At 48.9% G+C, this 22,565-nt stretch overlaps 1 protein-coding gene across 2 annotated transcripts in view; it reads right to left on the reverse strand.

The window, feature by feature from the left end:
• Positions 1-22,565, reverse strand: part of RFC1 (replication factor C subunit 1) — a 348,859-nt gene that overhangs the window by 2,977 nt on the left and 323,317 nt on the right. For both annotated transcript variants that reach the window (XM_030191305.1, XM_030191306.1), the window contains one exon: positions 19,772-19,960. In XM_030191305.1, the coding sequence (XP_030047165.1) occupies positions 19,772-19,960 (189 nt within the window). The remainder of the gene's footprint in view (positions 1-19,771; positions 19,961-22,565) is intronic.

Genomic DNA, 22,565 nt, shown 5'->3' on the forward strand with positions numbered 1-22,565 from the left:
GGACTAAGGCAGAATGCCACAACCCCACATCTCCCTGCCCCCATGGTCCCTGGTGTCTATGGAAGCAGAAGAGATGCCCAACCACTCCTGCTACTGTGTTCAAAATGGCACCTACAATCCCTAGAGGTAGTACTACAGCTAGAGGTCAGGCTGCCAAATAAGGGCAATAGATGCTAGAGGGGTTATTGGGGGGGGGGGGGTTCTTTTGCTGAGGAAGGAGAACAGGAAATCAGGTGGCAGAGCTAGCCTCGGCCTTTACATCTGGCATTCCAATAGGCACTTATGTATGTCTCAAGGCAGGTTAAATGCCTCCCAGAATCCTCAGCTAGCAAAAACATGAACCATATCATTAGTGAAATCATAGACAAAAGTAAGATTCCAAAACTAATGTTGTTATCCATGCAGGAAAAAGTGACTGTTAGAAACAGCACCTCAGACTTCCTCATTTTAGGACAGATACTTAAACCTATGATCAACACTTAGCGTTTAAAGGAATTCTACCTGTTCAAGGAAAGGGAGAAGAGGCTGCATTGCACAACCAGTTTTAATACATAGTTTCAAACCAACAAGAAGGTTTCAGATATAATGGCAGATGGCACAATAGATGGAAGAACAAGCAGCTACATGCACTGGAAGTGAAAAACCTGATAAGCATGGTTTGTTGCTAAAAACTCAGGAAAGGAGTGCAGCTCACAGTAAATAAAGGCACAATGTCAGGTTTTAAGGAGCCATGACTTTGGCCACCATGATGTGCTTCATGCAGTAGCTTTTCCCTTGGAGCCACTGCCCTGCTGCACACTGGAGGGGTAGACAGGGAGATGCTGGAACACAGGTTTGGAGGGGAACAGAGAGGGCAGGGAGATGCTGGACCATAGTGGTGGAGGGGAAGAGAGAGAATATAGGGCACATGTTGGATTATAAAGAAGAACAGAAAGGAAGAGGGGATGAGGAATTGCTGAACCATGGGGGGAGGGGGGGGGGACAAGAAATGCTGTACCATAAGGGTGCATGGACCATATAGTTGGAGGGAAGGAGAGATAGGATAGGAAATGCTGGACCATAGAGGTGGGGAGGGGGGAGAAGGGCCAGGAAGTTGCTGGACTACAAAAGTAGAGGGGACAGGGAGTTGCTGAACTGAAGGGGGGGGGGTACAGGTAGATTGCAGGGCTTCAAGAGTGGAAGGAGAGCGAGATAAATGGACGAGAAAATGCTGGGCTAAAAGTGTAGGTGATGACAGAGGAGATGATGGGCTACAAGGGAGCGGGGAGGGATATGCTCAGTTTACTGGAACCATGTGGGAGATGCCAAGGGGATTGTCAAAGAGATGAGTGAAAGAAGGATGGTGAGTACAGAGATAGAAGTGTTGATGATTCTTTGAGTCTGTGCTTTGACTACAGTTGCTTTTTGCTGCTTCCTTCCAGAAGTTGCCATGATAGGTGACCACCTACTCTGCTTAACGGTCGAGTCTGCCTCATGTAACAATACATGGACTTATTTACAAAAGCAAAGGTACTTACCTGTAGCAAGTATTCACTGAGGACAGCAGGCCATTCATTCTCACATGTGGGTGATGTCATCCACATCACTTGGTGTGGAGCTTGAAAAAGCTAAAACAGTTTTAACAGCACGCACAGTGTCCCCACCACGAGAACGTGGGACCAGCAGTACAACATAGCATGTAAACAACTCCAAGGGGAGCTGGGAGGGTATGTGACAATGAATGGCTTACTATCCTTGGAGAATACTTGCTGCAGGTAAATATCTTCACTTTCTCCTAGGGCAAACAGGCCATATTCTCACAGGTGGGAATCCCTAGCTACCAGGCTCACCAAAACCACTAACCATAGTCAACTAGACTTCACAACGATGAGGGCAAAATAGTAATTAACCTGAAACCATATACAACTGTGTAAGCGTGTAGCCTGGAACAGGCCTAGGAGGGTGGAGTTGGATTCTAGAAGCCAAACAAATTCTGCAGAACTGTCTGTCCAGACAGACAACCATGTTGGATATCCTGCTCAAGAAAGTTGTGAGATGTGAATATGTGGACTGAAGACTATGGCTGACAGCAAATGGGCTACTAATGCCACCATGGCTCTGACATTATAAGCCTTGACATAACCCTCAAAAGAGTCAGCCCACCCTGGGCATAAGTGAATGAAATTCAATCTGCCAGCCAATTTGAGATTGTGCATTTCCCGATGGCAACTCCCATCCTGTTGGGATCAAAAGAAACAAGCTGGGTGGACTGTCTGTAGGGCCAACTCTGTTCCAAATAAAAGGCCAATGCTCGCTTGCAGTTCAAGGTATGCACTGTGCTGTCACCTGGATCGGTATGAGGTTTGGGAAAGAACACTGGAAGAACGGTCAGCTGGAACTCCAACACAACCTGAGGCAGGAACTTAGGGTGCATGCGGAGAACTGCTCTGTTATGATGAAATTTAGTGTAAGGTGGATCCGCCACTAGGGCCTGAAGCTCACTGACCCTGCGAGCTGAAGTTAAGTAGTAGTCTATGCCATACTTTGTACTGCCCATTTAACCCCACTCTCTGTTTCCTATCCTTCAACCAGAAGTTAAGTAGTATTCTATGCCATACTTTGTACTGCCCATTTAACCCCACTCTCTGTTTCCTATCCTTCAACCAGTTTTTAATCCACAATAGGACATTTCCTCCTATCCCATGACCCTCCAATTTCCTCTGTAGCCTTTCATGAGGCACCTTGTCAAACGCCTTTTGAAAATCCAGATACTGTGACACAATATCAACCGGCTCTCCTTTGTCCACATGTTTGTTTACTGCTTCAAAGAACTGAAGTAAATTGGTCAGGCAAGATTTCCCCACACTAAAGCCATGCTGATTTGGTCTCAGTAATCCATGTCCTCGGATGTGCTCTGTAATTTTGTTTTTAATAATAGCCTCTACCATTTTCCCCAGCACCAACGTCAGACTCACCGGTCTATAATTTCCCGGATCTCCCCTGGAACCTTTTTTGAAAATTGGCGTTACATTGGCCACCCTCCAATCTTCCGGTACCACGCTCGATTTTAAGGATAAATTGCATATCACTAACAGTAGCTCCGCAAGTTCATTTTTCAGTTCTATCAGTACTCTAGGATGAATACCATCCGGTCCAGGTGATTTGCTACTCTTCAGTTTGCTGAACTGCCCCATTACGTCCTCCAGGTTTACTCAGGTGAATTCAGTAAGTTTCTCCAACTCGTCCGCTTGAAATACCATTTCTGGCACCGGTATCCCACCCACATCTTCCTCGGTGAAGACCAAAGCAAAGAATTCATTTAATCTCTCTGCTACGTCTTTATCTTCCTTGATCGCCCCTTTTACCCCTCTGTCATCCAGCGGTCCAACCGATTTTTTTGCTGGCTTCCTGCTTTTAATATACCAAAAAAAAAAAAATTTTAATGTTTTTTTTGCCTCTACTGCTATCTTTTTTTCGTAATTCCTCTTGGCCTTCTTTATCTGCGCCTTGCATTTGCTTTGACACTCCTTATGCTGCTTCTTGTTATTTTCAGATGGTTCCTTCTTCCATTTTCTGAAGGCGTTTCTTTTAGCCCTAATAGCTTCCTTCACCTCACTTTTTAACCACGCCGGCTGTCTTTTGGACTTCCATCTTTCTTTTCTAATTCGCGGAATATGTTTGGCCTGGGCCTCCAGGATGGTATTTTTGAATAGCATCCATGCCTGTTGTACAGTTTTTACCCTCTCAGTTGCCCTTCTAAGTTTTCTCTTAACCGTTCTTCTCATTTTATCAAAGTCTCCTTTTTTAAAGTTAAACGATAACGTATTTGACTTCCTATGTATAGTTACTTCAAGGTTGATATCAAAACTGATCATATTGTGATCACTGTTATCAAGCGGCCCCAGTACCATAACGTTCCTCACCAGATCATGCGCTCCACTAAGGCCCAAGTCTAGAATTTTTCCTTCTCTCGTCGGCTCCTGCACCAGCTGCTCCATAAAGCTGTCCTTTCATCAAGGAATTGTACCTCTCTAGCGTATCCCAATGTCACATTTGCGCAGTCTATATTTGGGTAATTGAAGTCACCCATTATTATCGCATTGCCCATTTTGTTTGCATCTCCGATTCCTTTTATCATTTCTGCGTCCTCCTGCTCATCCTGGCGAGGCGGACTCCTATCACCATCCTTTTCCCTTTTCTACATGGAATTTCAACCCACAATGATTCAAAGGTGTGATTTGTGTCCTGCTGAATTTGTAATATACAATGCTACCCCTCCACCAGTCCGGTCCAGCCTATCACAACGATATAATTTGTACCCCGGTGTCACGTTTCACGTGCCTACCTGCGCTCCCGGGGTAGGGAGCGATGGTCGACGGGCCTCGCGGCGTCCAGGGCTGCGGGGACGGACCTCCGGGGAAGCCGGCGCTGCCGCGGGGTGGGCCAAGCCCGGCGACCCGCTGGAACAAACGCGGGTCCCGGAGAGTGGAGCGTTGCGCCGGCCAAGATGGTGGCGTCGACGCTTCCTTTGCCCTGGGCGGATCGGTGCGGAGGCTCCTCCCACAACACGCCGGATTGGCGCGCCGGGACTCAGACTCCGCCTGGAGGGCGGGCCGGCCAATCCTCAAGCCCCATCGCCTTCCAGGTCCGGGTTGGTTGGTTCTCCTCCCGACGAGGGGGCGGAACGGCGCAATATTTAAACATGGGAGCTAGATGACTCAGTGCTTCCGTTTCGTGTATCAGAAGCCTGCACAGTGGGATTGTACAAAGTGCTAGCCGCCCTTGCTAGCTACCTTCCAGAGACTGGGCTACTTATCCTTACGGAGTGCTAGCCGCCCTTGCTAGCTACCTTTCAGAGACTGTGCTACTTATCCTTACGGAGTGCTAGCCGCCCTCGCTAGCTACCTTTCAGAGACCGGGCTACTTATCCTTACGGAGTGCTAGCCGCCCTTGCTAGCTACCTTTCAGAGACCGGGCTACTTATCCTTACGGAGTGCTAGCCGCCCTTGCTAGCTACCTTTCAGAGACTGTGCTACTTAACCTTACGGAGTGCTAGCCGCCCTTGCTAGCTACCTTTCAGAGACTGTGCTACTTATCCTTACGGAGTGCTAGCCGCCCTAGCTAGCTACCCTTCAGAGACTGTGCTACTTATCCTTACGGAGGGCTAGCCGCCCTTGCTAGCTACCTTTCAGAGACTGAGCGTCCTAGACGGTGTTACTGACGACCAGCCAGGTCAGCCGTCACCCCGCGGTTCCAGCAGTCCTGCTGGCCGCCTGCAGCTGGGGGCTCAACCCTTGGTGAACGGCGGCCGCCGCGGGTGAAGATTCGGGGTGCACGGCTGTCCTCTAAGGACCTGCGGGGCCTTAGGGAACCTAAGGGCTCACCAATCACAGAAACAGGACAGGAAACGGAAGCCATGAGCTCGCCTACGCAGCCTGATCTACGGGACCTGGCCAAGGTACTTCAGCAGGAGCAGCTGAACGCCCTGTCAGGGGCGCTCCAGAATGTGTGCTCAACTCTCTACGCTTCAGGTACAGAACCAGGCCGCTGCGGTCCAGGGGGCCGCAGCGGCTCCCCGATTGGGAGGGTTCCGCACGGGACCTCGGTTCCCTGAACCAGCACGGTATGATGGGGCCCCCGGAGGCTGCCGGGGGTTCCTCAATCAGTGCAACCTGGCCTTCCGGATGCAACCGGAGGCATTTTCTTCAGACCAAAGTAAAGTGGGATATATTATGGGCCCATGCGAGGGGAAGGCCCTGGCATGGGTGTCCCCCTTAAACGAACAGCAGGACCCCATCTTAGACGACTAGGGAGAATTTCAGCGCTGTTTCCGCATGGTGTTTGACCTTCCGGGCAGACCATCGTCCGTGGCGTCGGAAATGCTGCGGATCCAACAGGGCGAGGGTACGGTGGCTGATTATGCCATTTGTTTTCGGACTCTAGCCACGGAACTGCGTTGGAACCCGGAGTCCCTGATGGCAATTTTTATGGAAGGACTGCAAGAGCGAATCAAGGACGAATTGGCAGGACGTGAGGTCCCGGGGCAATTGGATGCCCTGATTTCTCTCTGTATACGTGTAGATACCCGGTTCCAGGAGCGAGCTAGAGCCCGGGCTGAACGGCAAAAGTGGGCGCGGGGACCGGCTCAGGCCGGTAAGGGCCCGTCCCCTCGCCGTGAGACCCAGGACTCCAAGGAATATGGGGAAGAACCAATGGTGATTGGCCGTCAACGGCTGGCTCCTTCGTACAGGAAGAAGCGCTTGTGGGACGGGCTATGCCTCTATTGTGGTGAGGCCGGGCATTTCATCCGTGCTTGTCCCGCTCGGGCGGGAAATGCTTCCCCCAAGGCACCTTGAGGGGAGGGGTCTTGGGGCACTCCGCTCCCCTACCGGATTCCCTGGTAACACTGCCGGTAACTCTACGGTGGCACGAGACCATGATCCAGACTCGGGCCCTGGTGGACTCTGGGTCGGGGGGCAACTTTATTGGCTATGAACTGTTGCAACAGATGGGCTGGCCTACGCTTCCTCGTCAACCGGCGCTGCAAGTAACCACCATTCAAGGAACTACCTTACCTCAGCCGGTCACGGAGATCACCCCTTTTTTGGAATTGCAGGTGGGGGAGGATCAACGGGAGGAGGTTCAGTTCCTGGTGCTATCCCGGACCATTCATCCGGTGGTTCTAGGCTTGCCATGGCTCCGGTGTCATAGTCCCGTGATTCACTGGAACGGGGGAACTATCCGGTCTTGGGGTAGCACCTGTCGGGGGAGCTGTGGTAAGGGCCAACCGGGCAGCTGTCCCGCATTGGCTATGGTGCCGCAGGGGGCGCGGGCAGATCTAGGTTCCCTGCCTATGGATTACCGGGCCTTTGCAGATGTATTCAGTCCAGTGGAGGCGGAGATCCTACCGCCTCATTGGTCTTTCGACTGTGCCATTAGGTTAATGGCAGATGCTATGCCACCCCGGGGTCGACTGTACACCTTGTCCCAGGAAGAATCCAAGGTGATGCAAGAGTACGTCAGGGGGAATCTTCGGAAAGGGTTCATCCGCCCCTCTACGTCCCCTGCTGGGGCCGGATTCTTTTTTGTTACCAAGAAGGATGGCTCCTTGAGGCCCTGTATTGATTATCGAGGGTTAAATGCCATCACGGTAAAGGATCGTTTTCCCCTACCACTCATTCCTGAACTCTTTGACAGGCTGTAAGGAGCCCAGATTTTTACTAAATTAGACTTGCGGGGGGCCTATAACTTGGTTCGAATCCGGCAGGGGGACGAATGGAAGACGGCATTTAATACTCACGAGGGACATTTTGAGTATCGGGTGATGCCGTTTGGCCTATGCAACGCCCCTGCAGTGTTCCAACGATTCATCAATTTCGTGCTCGAGGATTTGTTGAACTCCACGGTGATAGTATACCTGGACGACATCTTGATTTTTTCCCAGAACCCCGCCGAGCATGTAAGTCATGTGCGCGCTGTGCTGCAACGGTTGCGGCAACCCCGCCTGTTCGCCAAGCTCAGTAAGTGCGCCTTTCATCAGCGGTCGCTGCCTTTTTTAGGACACATTCTGTTACCCGGGGGCCTGCAGATGGAGCCTGACAAACTCCGCGCTATTCGGGAATGGCCTCAACCACTGGGATTGAAAGCGCTACAACGTTTTCTGGGATTTGCGAACTACTATCGCCAGTTTATACCTCAGTATTCGCAACTGACAGCGCCGCTGACGGCGCTCACTAGGAAGAACACGAAGGTCCGGGATTGGCCGCCAGAGGCACAAGCGGCTTTCCGCCACGTGAAGGAGGCGTTCAACTCAGCACCCATCCTGTTGGCCCCGGATCCTGAGAAACCCTTTATTGTGGAAGTGGATGCGTCCGCTTTGGGGGCTGGGGCGGTCCTCTCCCAAGTCAACCCCAAAGGCCGGCGTCAACCTTGCTCCTTCTTCTCTCGTAAATTCTCCCCGGCGGAACGTAACTATACGGTAGGGGATAGAGAACTCTTAGCATTAAAATTAGCCTTACAGGAATGGAGGCATCTGCTGGAGGGAACCGAACACCGGTTTACGGTGATCACTGACCACAAGAATCTTCTGTATCTGCAAGAGGCCCAACGGCTGAATCCCCGGCAGGCCCGGTGGTCGTTGTTTTTTGCCAGATTTCACTTTCAACTGGTGTTTCGGGCTGCGGCTCAGAATACTCCTGCAGATTCTCTCTCCAGAGCATTTGAGGTTCCAGAAGAGACAACGGAGATCCATCCCATGTTGGATCCGGCATGTCTCGGTGCGGCTGCAGGAGGAGTCACTCCTATAAAGGAAGTAGTGCCCCCCGCCGATAGAGAAAAAGTAATGCAGTGGGGACATTCGTCCAGATGGGCCGGACACTTCGGGTATCAAAAGACCCTCCGTTTCATTGCAAGACAGTATCAGTGGTCTCATATGAGGCGGGACATTCTCCAATTCGTCATCACTTGTCCTGTGTGTGCTCGGACTAAGCCAGTAATTGGGCCTCCTGTAGGGGACTTGCAACCGCTGTCCGTACCGACAGTCCCTTGGACGGAGTTATCCATGGATTTCATCACTGACCTCCCCAGCTCCCGGGGCCACACGGTAATTTGGGTGGTGGTTGACCGGCTGTCCAGGATGGCCCACTTTGTTCCGTTGCCGGGACTACCATCGGCGGCCACCTTAGCCCAATACTTCATTCAACACATTTTCCGGCTTCATGGGCTGCCCATTCGGATCATCAGTGATTGAGGACCCCAATTCACTTCACGCTTCTGGAGAGCATTATGTACGGCATTGGGGGTAGAGACCCACTTTTCATCGGCCTACCATCCTCAAACCAATGGCATGGTTGAAAGGATTAACCAGACATTGAAGGGATTTTTGCGGGCGTTTGTCAACAAGCGGCAAGATAACTGGGCCTCTTTGCTTCCTTGGGCCGAGTTTGCATATAACCACAGTGACCACTCGGCCTCGGGAGACTCTCCGTTCTTTGTGGTATATGGACGACATCCTCGGCTTCCAGCACCGTTCCCTTCTACATCTCCGACCCCCATGGTTAATCAAACTCTGGCTGATCTACAGAGGGTCTGGGAGATGGCCCGGAAACAATTGCAGAGAACTGCGGCCAAATACAAGGTCTTCGCAGATCGCCACCGGCGACCCGCTCCAGTGTTACAGCCGGGGCAGAAGGTATGGTTAAGCACAAGATATCTACGACTCCGGGTGCCCTCCCGGAGGTTGGGACCTCGATACATTGGACCGTTTGCAATCCAATCACGAATTGGAACAGTAACCTACCGGTTGCAATTACCGAGTACCCTACGGGTGCATAACGCCTTCCACATTTCCCTGTTGAAAAGGTTTCGAGGGTCCCGATGGCACCCTCAACGGCAAGAGGCCGAAGCTCTAGAAGCCACTCCCGATCCGGAGTATGAGGTGGAGGACGTTCTGGATTCAAAGAGGCGACGGAAAAGGCTATATTACTTATTGTCTTGGAAGCATTTTGGTTCCGAGGACAACTCCTGGGAACCCGCGGAAAACGTACATGCGCGGGATCTGATCAGAGCCTTTCATGCCCGGTTTCCTTCCAAACCCGGCCCCGGGGAGGAGGGGGCATCCAGGGAGGATACTGTCACGTTTCACGTGCCTACCTGCGCTCCCGGGGTAGGGAGCGATGGTCGACGGGCCTCGCGGCGTCCAGGGCTGTGGGGACGGACCTCCGGGGAAGCCGGCGCTGCCGCGGGGCGGGCCAAGCCCAGCGACCCGCTGGAACAAACGCGGGTCCCGGAGAGTGGAGCGGTGCGCTGGCGCTTCCTTTGCCCTGGGCGGATCGGTGCGGAGGCTCCTCCCACAACACGCCAGATTGGCGCGCCGGGACTCAGACTCCGCCTGGAGGGCGGGCCGGCCAATCCTCAAGCCCCATCGCCGTCCGGGTTGGTTCTCCTCCCGTCGAGGGGGCGGAACGGCGCAATATTTAAACATGGGAGCTAGAAGACTCAGTGCTTCCGTTTCGTGTATCAGAAGCCTGCACAGTGGGATTGTACGGAGTGCTAGCCGCCCTTGCTAGCTACCTTCCAGAGACTGTGCTACTTATCCTTACGGAGTGCTAGCCGCCCTTGCTAGCTGCCTTCCAGAGACTGTGCTACTTATCCTTACGGAGTGCTAGCCGCCCTTGCTAGCTACCTTTCAGAGACTGTGCTACTTATCCTTACGGAGTGCTAGCCGCCCTTGCTAGCTACCTTTCAGAAACTGTGCTACTTATCCTTACGGAGTGCTAGCCGCCCTTGCTAGCTACCTTTCAGAAACTGTGCTGCTTATCCTTACGGAGTGCTAGCCGCCCTTGCTAGCTACCTTTCAGAAATTGTGCTTCTTATCCTTACGGAGTGCTAGCCGCCCTCGCTAGCTACCTTTCAGAGACTGGGCTACTTATCCTTACGGAGTGCTAGCCGCCCTCGCTAGCTACCTTTCAGAGACCGGGCTACTTATCCTTACGGAGTGCTAGCCGCCCTCGCTAGCTACCTTTCAGAGACTGAGCGTCCTAGACGGTGTTACTGACGACCAGCCAGGTCAGCCGTCACCCCGCGGTTCCAGCAGTCCTACTGGCCGCCTGCAGCTGGGGGCTCAACCCTTGGTGAACGGCGGCCGCCGCGGGTGAAGATTCGGGGTGCACGGCTGTCCTCTAAGGACCTGCGGGGCCTTAGGGAACCTAAGGGCTCACCAATCACAGAAACAGGACACCCGGTATGACAGTGTCCCACTGGTTATCCTCCTTCCACCAGGTCTCAGTAAATGCCTATTATATCCAGTTTTTCATTTAGTGCAATATATTCCAACTCTCCCATCTTATTTCTTAGACTCCTAGCATTTGCATATAGACATTTCAGAGAATGTTTGTTGTTCCTATTTGCATGATGCTTAGTGCTTGACACTATTGATTTCTCACCTTTTGTCTGATCTTTAGTTGTATTTAAAGGCACCTGGCCTACTACGGTCTCTTGGGCAACCTCACTATCCAGAAAACCTACCTGGCAGGAGCCGACGAGAGAAGGAAAAATTCTAGACTTGGTCCTTAGTGGAGCGCATGATCTGGTGAGGGACGTTATGGTACTGGGGCCGCTTGATAACAGTGACCATAATATGATCAGTTTTGACATCAACCTTGAAGTAACTGTACACAGAAAGTCAAATACGTTAGCGTTTAACTTTAAAAAAGAAGACTATGATAAAATGAGAAGAACGGTAAAAAAAAAACTTAGGGGGGCAACTGAGAGAGTAAAAACTGTACAACAGGCGTGGACGCTGTTCAAAAATACCATCCTGGAGGCCCAGGCCATACATATTCCGCGAATTAGAAAAGAAAGACGGAAGTCCAAAAGACACCCGGCCTGGTTGAAAAGTGAGGTGAAGGAAGCTATTAGGGCTAAAAGAAACGCCTTCAGAAAATGGAAGAAGGAACCGTCTGAAAATAACAAGAAACAGCATAAGGAGTGTCAAAGCAAATGCAAGGCGCAGATTAAGAAGGCCAAGAGGGAGTATGAAAAAAAGATAGCATTAGAGGCAAAAAAACATAGTAAAAAAATTTTTCGGTATATTAAAAGCAGGAAGCCGGCAAAAGAATCAGTTGGGCCGCTGGATGACCGAGGGGTAAAAGGGGCGATCAAGGAAGACAAAGACGTAGCGGAGAGACTGAATGAATTCTTTGCTTCGGTCTTCACCGAGGAAGATTTGGGTGGGATACCGGTGTCGGAAATGATATTTCAAGCGGACGAGTCGGAGAAACTTACTGACTTCACGGTAAACCTGGAGGACGTAATGGGGCAGTTCGGCAAACTGAAGAGTAGCAAATCTCCTGGACCGGATGGTATTCATCCTAGAGTACTGATAGAACTGAAAAACGAGCTTGCGGAGCTACTGCTAGTGATATGCAACTTATCCTTAAAATCGAGCGTGGTACCGGAAGATTGGAGGGTGGCCAATGTAACGCCCATTTTTAAAAAAGGCTCCAGGGGAGATCCGGGAAATTATAGACCGGTGAGTCTGACGTCGGTGCCGGGGAAAATGGTAGAGGCTATTATCAAAAACAAAATTACAGAGCACATCCGAGGACATGAATTACTGAGACCAAGTCAACATGGCTTTTGTGTGGGGAAATCTTGCCTGACCAATTTACTTCAATTCTTTGAAGGAGTGAACAAACATGTGGACAAAGGGGAGTCGGTTGATATTGTGTATCTGGATTTTCAAAAGGCGTTTGACAAGGTACCTCATGAAAGGCTACAGAGGAAATTGGAGGGTCATGGGATAGGAGGAAATGTCCTATTGTGGATTAAAAACTGGTTGAAGGATAGGAAACAGAGAGTGGGGTTAAATGGGCAGTATTCACAATGGAGAAGGGTAGTTAGTGGGGTTCCTCAGGGGTCCGTGCTAGGACCGCTGCTTTTTAATATATTCATAAATGATTTAGAGATGGGAGTAACTAGCGAGGTAATTAAATTTGCTGATGACACAAAGTTATTCAAAGTCGTTAAATCGCGACAGGATTGTGAAAAATTACAAGAGGACCTTACGAGACTGGGAGACTGGGCGGCTAAATGGCAGATGATGTTTAATGTGAGCAAGTGCAAGGTGATGCATGTGGGAAAAAAGAACCCAAATTATAGCTATGTCATGCAAGGTTCCACGTTAGGAGTTACAGACCAAGAAAGGGATCTGGGTGTCGTCGTCGATAACACACTGAAACCTTCTGCTCAGTGTGCTGCTGCGGCTAAGAAAGCGAATAGAATGTTGGGTATTATCAGGAAAGGTATGGAAAACAGGTGTGAGGATGTTATAATGCCGTTGTATCGCTCCATGGTGCGACCGCACCTTGAGTATTGTGTTCAATTCTGGTTGCCACATCTCAAGAAAGGTACAGCAGAATTGGAAAAGGTGCAGCGAAGGGTGACTAAAATGATAGCGGGGATGGGACGACTTCCCTATGAAGAAAGACTAAGGAGGCTAGGGCTATACAGCTTGGAGAAGAGACGGCTAAGGGGAGACATGATAGAGGTATATAAAATAATGAGTGGAGTGGAACAGGTGGATGTGAAGCGTCTGTTCACGCTTTCCAAAAATACTAGGACTAGGGGGCATGCGATGAAACTACAGTGTAGTAAATTTAAAACAAATCGGAGAAAATTTTTCTTCACCCAACGTGTAATTAAACTCTGGAATTCGTTGCCGGAGAAAGTGGTGAAGGCGGTTAGCTTAGCAGAGTTTAAAAAGGGGTTGGACGGTTTCCTAAAGGACAAGTCCATAAACCGCTACTAAACGGACTTGGAAAACTCAAAAATTCCAGGAATAACATGTATAGAATGTTTGTACGTTTGGGAAGCGTGCCAGGTGCCCTTGGCCTGGATTGGCCGCTGTCGTGGACAGGATGCTGGGCTCGATGGACCCTTGGTCTTTTCCCAGTATGGCATTACTTATGTACTTATGTACTTCCCTGTTTGTGAGGTATCCTTGCAAGATACCTTATCCCAAACCATGTGCTGTTGTGCGACTGTCGGCCTTTCCCCCATATCTAGTTTAAAATTTGACGCCAGCAGCCTGGTCCCACCCTGGTTAAGATGGAGCCCATCGTTAAGGAATATGCTCCCCCTTCCCCAGAATGTTGCCCAGCTCCTAACAAATCTAAAACCATCCTCCCTGCACCATCGTCTCATCCACGCATTGGAGCTCTGCCTGCCTCTTGGGCCCTGCGCGTGGAATGGGTAGTATTTCAGAAAATGCCACCCTAGAGGATCTGGATTTGAGCTTTCTTCCTAAAAGCCTAAATTTGACTTCCAGAACCTCTCTCCCACATTTTCCTACGTCATTGGTACCCACATGTACCAAGACAGCCGGCTCCTCCCCAGCACTATCTAAAATCCTATCTAGGTGCCACGTGAGGTCCGCCACCTTCGCACCAGGCAGGCAAGTCACCAGGCGATCCTCCTGTCCACCAGCCACCCAGCTATCTACATTCCTAATGATTGAATCGCCAAGTAGATAGCTGTTCTAACCTTTTCCTCCCGGTCAGCCATTGGAGATTTATCCTCGGTGCGAGAGGATAGTACATCTTCTGGTGGGTAGGTCCTGGCTACAGGAGTACTTCCTACTTCACCTAGATCCCTTTCTTGGTCCGTGACTCCTAACATGGAACCTTGCATGATGTAGCTATAATTCGGGTTCCTCTTTCCCACATGCATCACTTTGCACATCATCTGCCATTTAGACACTCAGTCTCCCAGTCTCATAAGGTCCTCTTGTAATTTTTCACAATCCTCCCGCACTTTAACGACTTTGAATAACTTTGTGTCATCAGCCAATTTAATTACCTCACTAGTTACTCCCATCTCTAGCTCATTTATAAATATGTTAAAAAGCAGTGGTCCCAGCACAGAGCCCTGGGGAACCCCACTAACTACCCTTCTCCATTGAGAATACTGACCATTTAACCCTACTCTCTGTTTTCTATCTTTTAACCAGTTTTTAATCCACAATAGAATACTACCTCCTATCCCATGACTCTCCAATTTCCTCTGGAGTCTTTCATGAGGTACTTTGTAAAACGCCTTCTGAAAATCCAGATACACAATCTTGCATATTTTCAAAGCACTTAGCCTTCCAAAGTTCCACAGGTTTCTATGGAACTTTGGAAGGCTAAGTGTTTTGAAAATATGCCTGAGAATCAACCAGCTCACCTTTATCCACGTGTTTGTTCACCCCTTCAAAGAAATGTAGTAGATTGGTGAGGCAAGATTTCCCTTCACTAAATCCATGTTGACTTTGTCTCATTAATTCATGCTTTTGAATATGCTCTGTAATTTTGTTCTTTATAATAGTCTCCACCATTTTGCCCGGCTACCAACGTCAGACTCACCGGTCTATAATTTCCTGGATCTCCTCTGGAACCTTTTTTTAAAAATCGGCATTACATTGGCCACCCTCCAATCTTCCGGTACCATGCTTCATTTTTAAGGATAATTACATATTACTAACAATAGCTCCGCAAGCTCACTCTTCAGTTCTATCAGTACGCTGAGATGAATACCATCCGGTCCAGGAGATTTGCTACTCTTCAGTTTGTAGAACTGCCCCATTACATCCTCCAGGTTTACAGAGAATTCATTAAGTTTCTCTGGCTTGTCAGCTTCGAATACCATTTCCGGCACCGGTATCCCACCCAAATCATCCTCAGTGAAGACCGAAGCAAAGAAGTCATTTAATCTCTCCACTACGGCTTTGTCTTCCCTGAATGCCCCTTTTACTCCTCGGTCATCTAGCGTTCCAACTGATTCTTTTGCCGGCTTCCTGCTTTTAAGATACCTAAAAAAATTTTACTATGTGTTTTTGACTCCAACGCAATCTTTTTTTCCGAAGTCCCTCTTATGAGTCATTCCATGTGAAGTGGTCTGGTGGTCCCTGCGGGACCATCAAGGATTTCGATGAAATTTTCTGTGAACATTCATACATGGCCCCAATGAACATTGGTAAAGTTTTACGTTCGCCGATGCAATACTTGCTGAGATATAGTAATCTGTTTGACCCCATACTGCAGCCTTCTATAGTATGACTCAGAGATTTCGGCAACTTTGAGACACTGTATCTCCGGCAATATTTTGTTGAGAGAAACAAAACTTGACCATCTTGTTCAACTTTTTGTGCTCTATTAAACAAAATAATAAAAAAATCTTCATGAGAGATTTCCATGAAGAAAACTTGGAGCAAACTTGATCCGAAAAATTTGCGGCACGAGAAAATTGTAAAGTTTGGCTTTTTATATCTCTGGAATTAAAGGTGTGATAAATGTGTACAAGCACCCTGTAAGCCTAAATAGACTGTGTATGCAGTAGCCCTGAAAGCTCCTCTTTGAGCATACCCCAGATTTCCTCCTGTAGAGCAGGCGTCGGTACTAGTTGAGAAAGAGGTGTGATCGCAGCTTCAGTTATAGCCTGTGCAGGTGTAGGAGATCTTGAAGACCTCAGAAGCTCTTGATTGAGAAATAAGTTGTAGAGGAGAGGTCACTGCAGCATGGATGCTTCCCATTTATCAAGGACGTTGATTCAGGGGAGATGTGGGCAGAGTGCCTAGAGGGACAACAATGGCAATGCTTCTTAGGTTTTTGCCTTGCATGCCCCTCGATACACACAGCACTGATGAGGACATAAAGTCCTTATATGGTCACAGTACCGAGTCTGATGCTGGACCCTTCAATGTTGTGTCTGTTCACCCGATGTTAATGCCGACACAGATTCCACACTGAATGCTGAATCTTCTGCCATGCTTGATGCTGATGCAGAAGGCAAAAGGTTTTTGACGTTGGACTCTGCAGGCCTTAAGTGTCCTCGTTTGCAGGAGCAATCAGAGGCTACACTGTATGTCCCAGTGCTTATGGGAGTCTGTGCTTGAAATAGCCCTATTGCATTGAGTACACTTCTTGAAGCCACTCAGCACCCTTGATGACATGGAGGGAAAAACAGCTGATGCAAAATCAAAAGGTTCAATGGCCTGGGAAGCTCGAGTACCTCCATACCCGAAAATGGTTGATGCTTCCTGGCCAAAAAAACGGCTCAGGGGCCCCCCAAAGGCTGAAAAAGAAAAAAATGAAAAATAATTTGAAAAAAAAAACAATAAATTGAACACAATTAAAGCAAAAGAAGAATTATGAGAAAAAAAATCCTGAAAAAGGAAAGGCACCAAAAAGGCAAAGTTTGACGTGCTGAGGAGAGATTAGAAACTGATGAAATCACCCACATGTGAGAATATTATGCCTGCTTGTCCTCGTAGAAGTATTATAATACATTTAGAAGCTCACTTTCAAAGCATAGACTTACGAAGTTACATAGGTTACTACGTAATTCTGTAAGTCTATGTGGTTTGAAAATGAGCAACTTGGATAACAAAAAAGTTTTAAAGTTAATAAGACGTGTATTTAAACAAACAGCATTAATATATGATAGAAACCGAGTTATAACTAACTAGTGATGAAGGAACACAAACAAATGAGGGTAAAAACACACTGCTCTACATACAAGGTTATCTATTTAACCAGTCAAATTATGTAAATTATCTTCTTCAGCAGAGAAATGTTTTGGCAATATTCAAGCTGTACAAAGCTCAACCTTCAGAAAACAAAATCAAAACTTCAGAGTCTTCCAGGTAGGAGTTTACCTTGCTCTGGTTTTAGTTTGAGCACCAGCCTGTAAGTTTCCGGATCAGCAACTAGGCTTACACATCCACTCAATATAAACACTTGGAATCGGAAGGAATCGGAACTTTCTGGTGTTTTCCACACTTTCCATGCCAACACTGGAACCTATGAATGCATTATGGTGTTTCTTACTGTCATAAATATTGTTAAGCCCAATTTTCAATGGTAGTGACAACCATAGTTAAATGCCAGAGCCATCTTTTGAATATATGTGTATATTCAACAGCACAGAATATATAGGCTAGTGGTTCCCAAATCTGGTCCTGGAGGCACTCCTGCCAGTCAGGTTTTCAGGATATCCACAATAAATATTCATGAAACGAAAGGGAATGGGACTTGATATACCGCCTTTCTGTGGTTTTTGCAACTACATTCAAAGCGGTTTACATAGTATATACAGGTACTTATTTGTACCTGTGGCAATGGAGGGTTAAGTGACTTGCCCAGAGTCACAAGGAGCTGCAGTGGGAATTGAACCCAGTTCCCCAAGATCAAAATCCGCTGCACTAACCACTAGGCTACTCCTCCGGTCAAGATTTGCATGCAGTGGAGGCACTGTCAATATCTTGAAAACCTGACTCACTGGGGTGTCTCCAGGAGCAGGTTTGGGAACCACTGATATATGCAAGGCACTCGTCACTACTATCCGTTTAGTTAAGACCTGCCAATCTGCAGGCCTAAACTAAATCTATTGGGAACAACTAATATATACAAATCACTCATCACATATGACTCTTATTTGAATATTGGTCCTGTTATTTTTTTTAATCCATTTTAAAAACTATCAAAAGAATTCTAGTGTTAAAAGAGAAAATGCAGAAACTATCATGTACTAAATGGAAAGTTATGATAATCTCTCTATATAAAACGCACCTCCAACGTTCGAATGAAGCCTCTGTTAGCCAAAAGTGAAGGGGGTGAGATCGCATTGTGTCTGCCCCGCCCACGCGTCAAACGTGATGACGTCGAGGGCGGAGCAATGACACTCATCCAATCACAACGCTCGGCAGCGAAGCGTCAGGGAAGGAGGCGGCGCTCTCAACGTCTAGCCTTCCCTTCGCTGTGTTCCGCCTTCTTCTGACATCAAGGATGACGTCAAAAGAAGGCGGAACACAGCGAAGGGAAACCTAGACGTCGGGAGCACCGCCTCCTTCCCTGACGCTTCGCTGCCGGAACCGCCACGGAGGTACATTTAAAAACAAGAAAAAAAAATAAAAACCATGTTGGGGGGAGCGAAGAGGGTGGCCACAAAAGAAAAACAATGGGAGCGGGAGGGCAGGGGAGAAACGACACCATAGATGCGAAGGGGGGGGGGGGGGGGGAAGAAGAGGGCTGCCCAGGCTGGGACATGGGAGAGAGAGGAGCATGGATGCAAGGGGGGGTCATGGAAGGGAGACAGGGGACTTGCTGGAAAAGGATGAATGGAGGCGGCAGGGGACAGAGGAGCATGGATGGGCATGGATTGGGAGGGCAGGGCTCAGGGAGAGAGGGCAATTGCTGGAAAGGGATGAATGGAGGGGGCAGGGGACAGAGGAGCATGGATGGGCATGGATTGGGAGGGCAGGACTCAGGGAGAGAGGGAAATTGCTGGATAGGGATGAATAGAGGGGACAGATGGGCATGGATGGATATGGATTGCAGGGCAGGCCTCAGGGAGACAGGGCAATTGCTGGATAGGGAAAAATGGAGGGGCCAGGTGACAGATGAGCATGGATGGGCATGGATTGGAAGAGCAGGACTCAGGGAGACGGGAATTGCTGAATAGGGATGAATGGAGGGGACAGATGGCCATGGATGGATATGGATTGCAGGGCAGGCCTCAGGCAGAGAGGGGAAATGCTGGATAGGGAAAAATGGAGGGGCCAGGTGACAGATGAGCATGGATGGGCATGGATTGGAAGGGCAGGACTCAGGGAGAGGGGAATTGCTGGATAGGGATGAATGGAGGGCACAGATGGGCATGGATGCATATGGATTGCAGGGCAGGCCTCAGGCAGAGAGGGGAATTGCTGGATAGGGATGAATGGAGGGGCCAGGTGAAAGAGGAGCATGGATTGGAAGGACAGGACTCAGGGAGAGGGGAATTGCTGGATAGGGATGAATGGAGGGGACAGATGGCCATGGATGGATATGGATTGCAGGGCAGGCCTCAGGCAGAGAGGGGAAATGCTGGATAGGGAAAAATGCAGGGGCCAGGTGACAAAGGGGCATGGATTGGAAGGGCAGGACTCATGGAGAGGGGAATTGCTGGATAGGGATGAATGGAGGGGACAGATGGCCATGGATGCATATGGATTGCAGGGCAGGCCTCAGGGAGACAGCGGAATTGCTGGATAGGGATGAATGGAGGGGCCAGGTGACAGAGGAGCATGGATTGGACTCACACTTTCACTCTGACTCTCAAACACTCACTCTCACATACACTCTCCCAAACACACACACTCCGAGGAAAACCTTGCTAGCGCCCGTTTCATTTGTGTCAGAAACGGGCCTTTTTTACTAGTAGAGTAATAATTGACAAAATGCAAGACCACAGAACTACCAGATGAATAAACTACCTTGATCATTCCATCTGCTTCAATATCATCTCCTTTATCTTCAGACTGAGAATCCTCCAGATTTAGCTCTTCATTTAATTCTGAATCTAATGTGGCGGATGTTCCCCGTTTAGATGCCTTGACAAACTGTAGCGAATATGGGGTCAGATGTGCCTCTTTGTTATAACAACGTGTGAAGGCTGCTTTTACCTGTTTGACAAAAATAAAAATCAATGTAATGGTCCACATATTCAACCTCATAAGAAAGGATTCCAAAAACATTCATGGAAATACAAGTCGTGAAACTTCTTTAAACATGTCTCCTGAAAAATCATCCAAATTTTTTGACTCTAAAGGGGACCAACTTGAAAGTAAAGTTTGGGCCTGCCAGCATCCTGGAGTGATTTTCCCAGCATGGATAATTACGTACAGTTCCCTTCCAAAAAAAACATAAGTTCTTTATGGGTATTTGTAAGATCAAATGGGAAAAGTTGTTCAGAAAGCACAGGTTTTACTATGCAGCAGATGCTCGACTGTGTAATGGATGTATTCTGTGCATGGACTGTTCACTACTCCACTTATTTTGAAAGAGCACCTAGCAATAGTATTAGTAGGTTCAACAAAATCCTGGGTTCTGTCCTGAAGCTTAAAAAATGAATTTTTAAGATATACTATTTGCAGGGAACTAAAGCTGAGATATTCTGTGTCTCAGTGTCATCCTGGAAACATTTACACACCTAGTCTGCATATACATGCAAACAGCAATTTTACAAAGCTGCTATTTGCACGTGTATATCCCGGGGATACAGATTCAAAAAGGATGTGGCATGGGTGCAGTAAGGGTGTCCCTCAAAAAAGCGGAAGATACATACCTGTAGCAGGTATTCTCCGAGGACAGCAGGCTGATTGTTCTCACTGATGGGTGACGTCCACGGCAGCCCCTCAGAACCGGAGAGTTTCCCTAGCAAACTCCAAAAGTCTCACGCGAGGTCCAGTGCACAGAGCACGCCCACCACGCATGCGCAGCCGTCTTCCCAACCGTGCGCGACCGCTCCCGCTCAGTTAAATGAATAACAAAAATGAAACAAAAACAACTCCAAAGGGGAGGAGGGAGGGTTTGTGAGAACAATCAGCCTGCTGTCCTCAGACAATATCTGCTACAGGTATGTATCTTCCGCTTTCTCTGAGCTCAAGCAGGCTGCTTGTTCTCACTGATGGGGTATCCCTAGCACTCAGGCTCACTCAAAACAACAAAAAGGGTCAATTGAGCCTTGTAACGGCGAGGACATAACAAGAATTGACCTACGAAGAACAACTAACTGAGAGTGCAGCCTGAACAGAATAAAACAGGGCCTAGGAGGGTGGAGTTGTCTAAACCCCAAACGGATTCTGCAGCACTGACTGCCCAAACCGACTGTCGCGTCGGGTATCCTGCTGAAAGCAGTAATGCGATGTGAATGTGTGGACCGATGACCACGTCGCAGCCTTGCAAATCTCTTCGATAGTGGCGGATTTCAAGTGGGCCACTGACACTGGCATGGCTCTAACATTATGAGCTGTGACATGACCCTCAAGAGTCAGCCCAGCTTGGGCGTAAGTAAGGAAATGCAATCTTCTAGCCAATTGGCAGCTTGTGATTAGCTTGAGTGGCAAAAAGATCCACCAAGGGGGTGCCCCACTTTCGGAAGATCTTGCGTACCACACTCGAATTGAGCGACCACTCGTGCGGTTGCATAATTCTGCTCAACCTGTCGGCTAGACTGTTGTTTACGACTGCCAAGTACGTGGCTTGGAGAAGCGTGCCGGCGAGCCCAACGCCATATCCTGACGGCTTCCTGACACAGGGGGTGAGAACCAGTGCCCCCCTGCTTGTTGATGTAGTACATTGCAACCTGATTGTCTGTCCGAATTTGAATGACTTGAAAGGACAGCCGATCTCCGAAAGCCCTTAGAGCGTTCCAGGCCGCTCTCAACTCCAGAAGGTTGATCTGCAGACCTGATTCCTGGAGGGACCACAGTCCTTGAGTGTGAAGCCCATCTACATGGGCTCCCCACACCAGGAGAGATGCATCCGTTGTCAGCACCTTTTGCGGCTGAGGAATTTGGAAAGGGCGTCCCAAGGTCAAATTGGACCGAATCATCCACCAGTGGAGAGAATCGTGAAAACTGGTAGACAGGTGGATTGCATCCTCTAGATTCCCCGCAGCCTGATACCACTGGGAAGCTAGGGTCCATTGAGCAGATCTCATGTGAAGACGAGCCATGGGAGTCACATGGACTGTGGAGGCCATATGACCCAGGAGTCTCAAAATCTGCCGAGCTGTGAGCTGCTGAGATGCTAGGGCCCGTGAGGTGAGAGACAGAAGATTCTCCGCCCTCTCCTCGGGTAGATAGGCATGAGCCGTCTGTGAATTCACCAGAGCTCCTATGAATTCGAGTGTCTGAACTGGGCGGAGATGGGACTTTGGGTAATTTATCACAAACCCCAGTAGCTCCAGAAGTTGAATAGTCATCTGCATGGACTGTAGTGCTCTTCACCAGCCAATCATAGTAACATAGTAGATGACGGCAGAAAAAGACCTGCACGGTCCATCCAGTCTGCCCAACAAGACAACTCATGTGTGCTACTTTTGTGTATACCCTACTTTGATTTGTACCTGTGCTCTTCAGGGCACAGACCGTATAAGTCTGCCCAGCACTAGCCCCGCCTCCCAACCACCGGCTCTGGCATAGACCGTATAAGTCTGCCCAGCGCTATCCCTGCCTCCCAACCTCCAGTCCCGCCTCCCACCACTGGCTCTGGCACAGACCGTAT

Source organism: Microcaecilia unicolor, chromosome 2 (assembly GCF_901765095.1).
Source record: "Microcaecilia unicolor chromosome 2, aMicUni1.1, whole genome shotgun sequence".
NCBI lineage: Eukaryota > Metazoa > Chordata > Amphibia > Gymnophiona > Siphonopidae > Microcaecilia > Microcaecilia unicolor.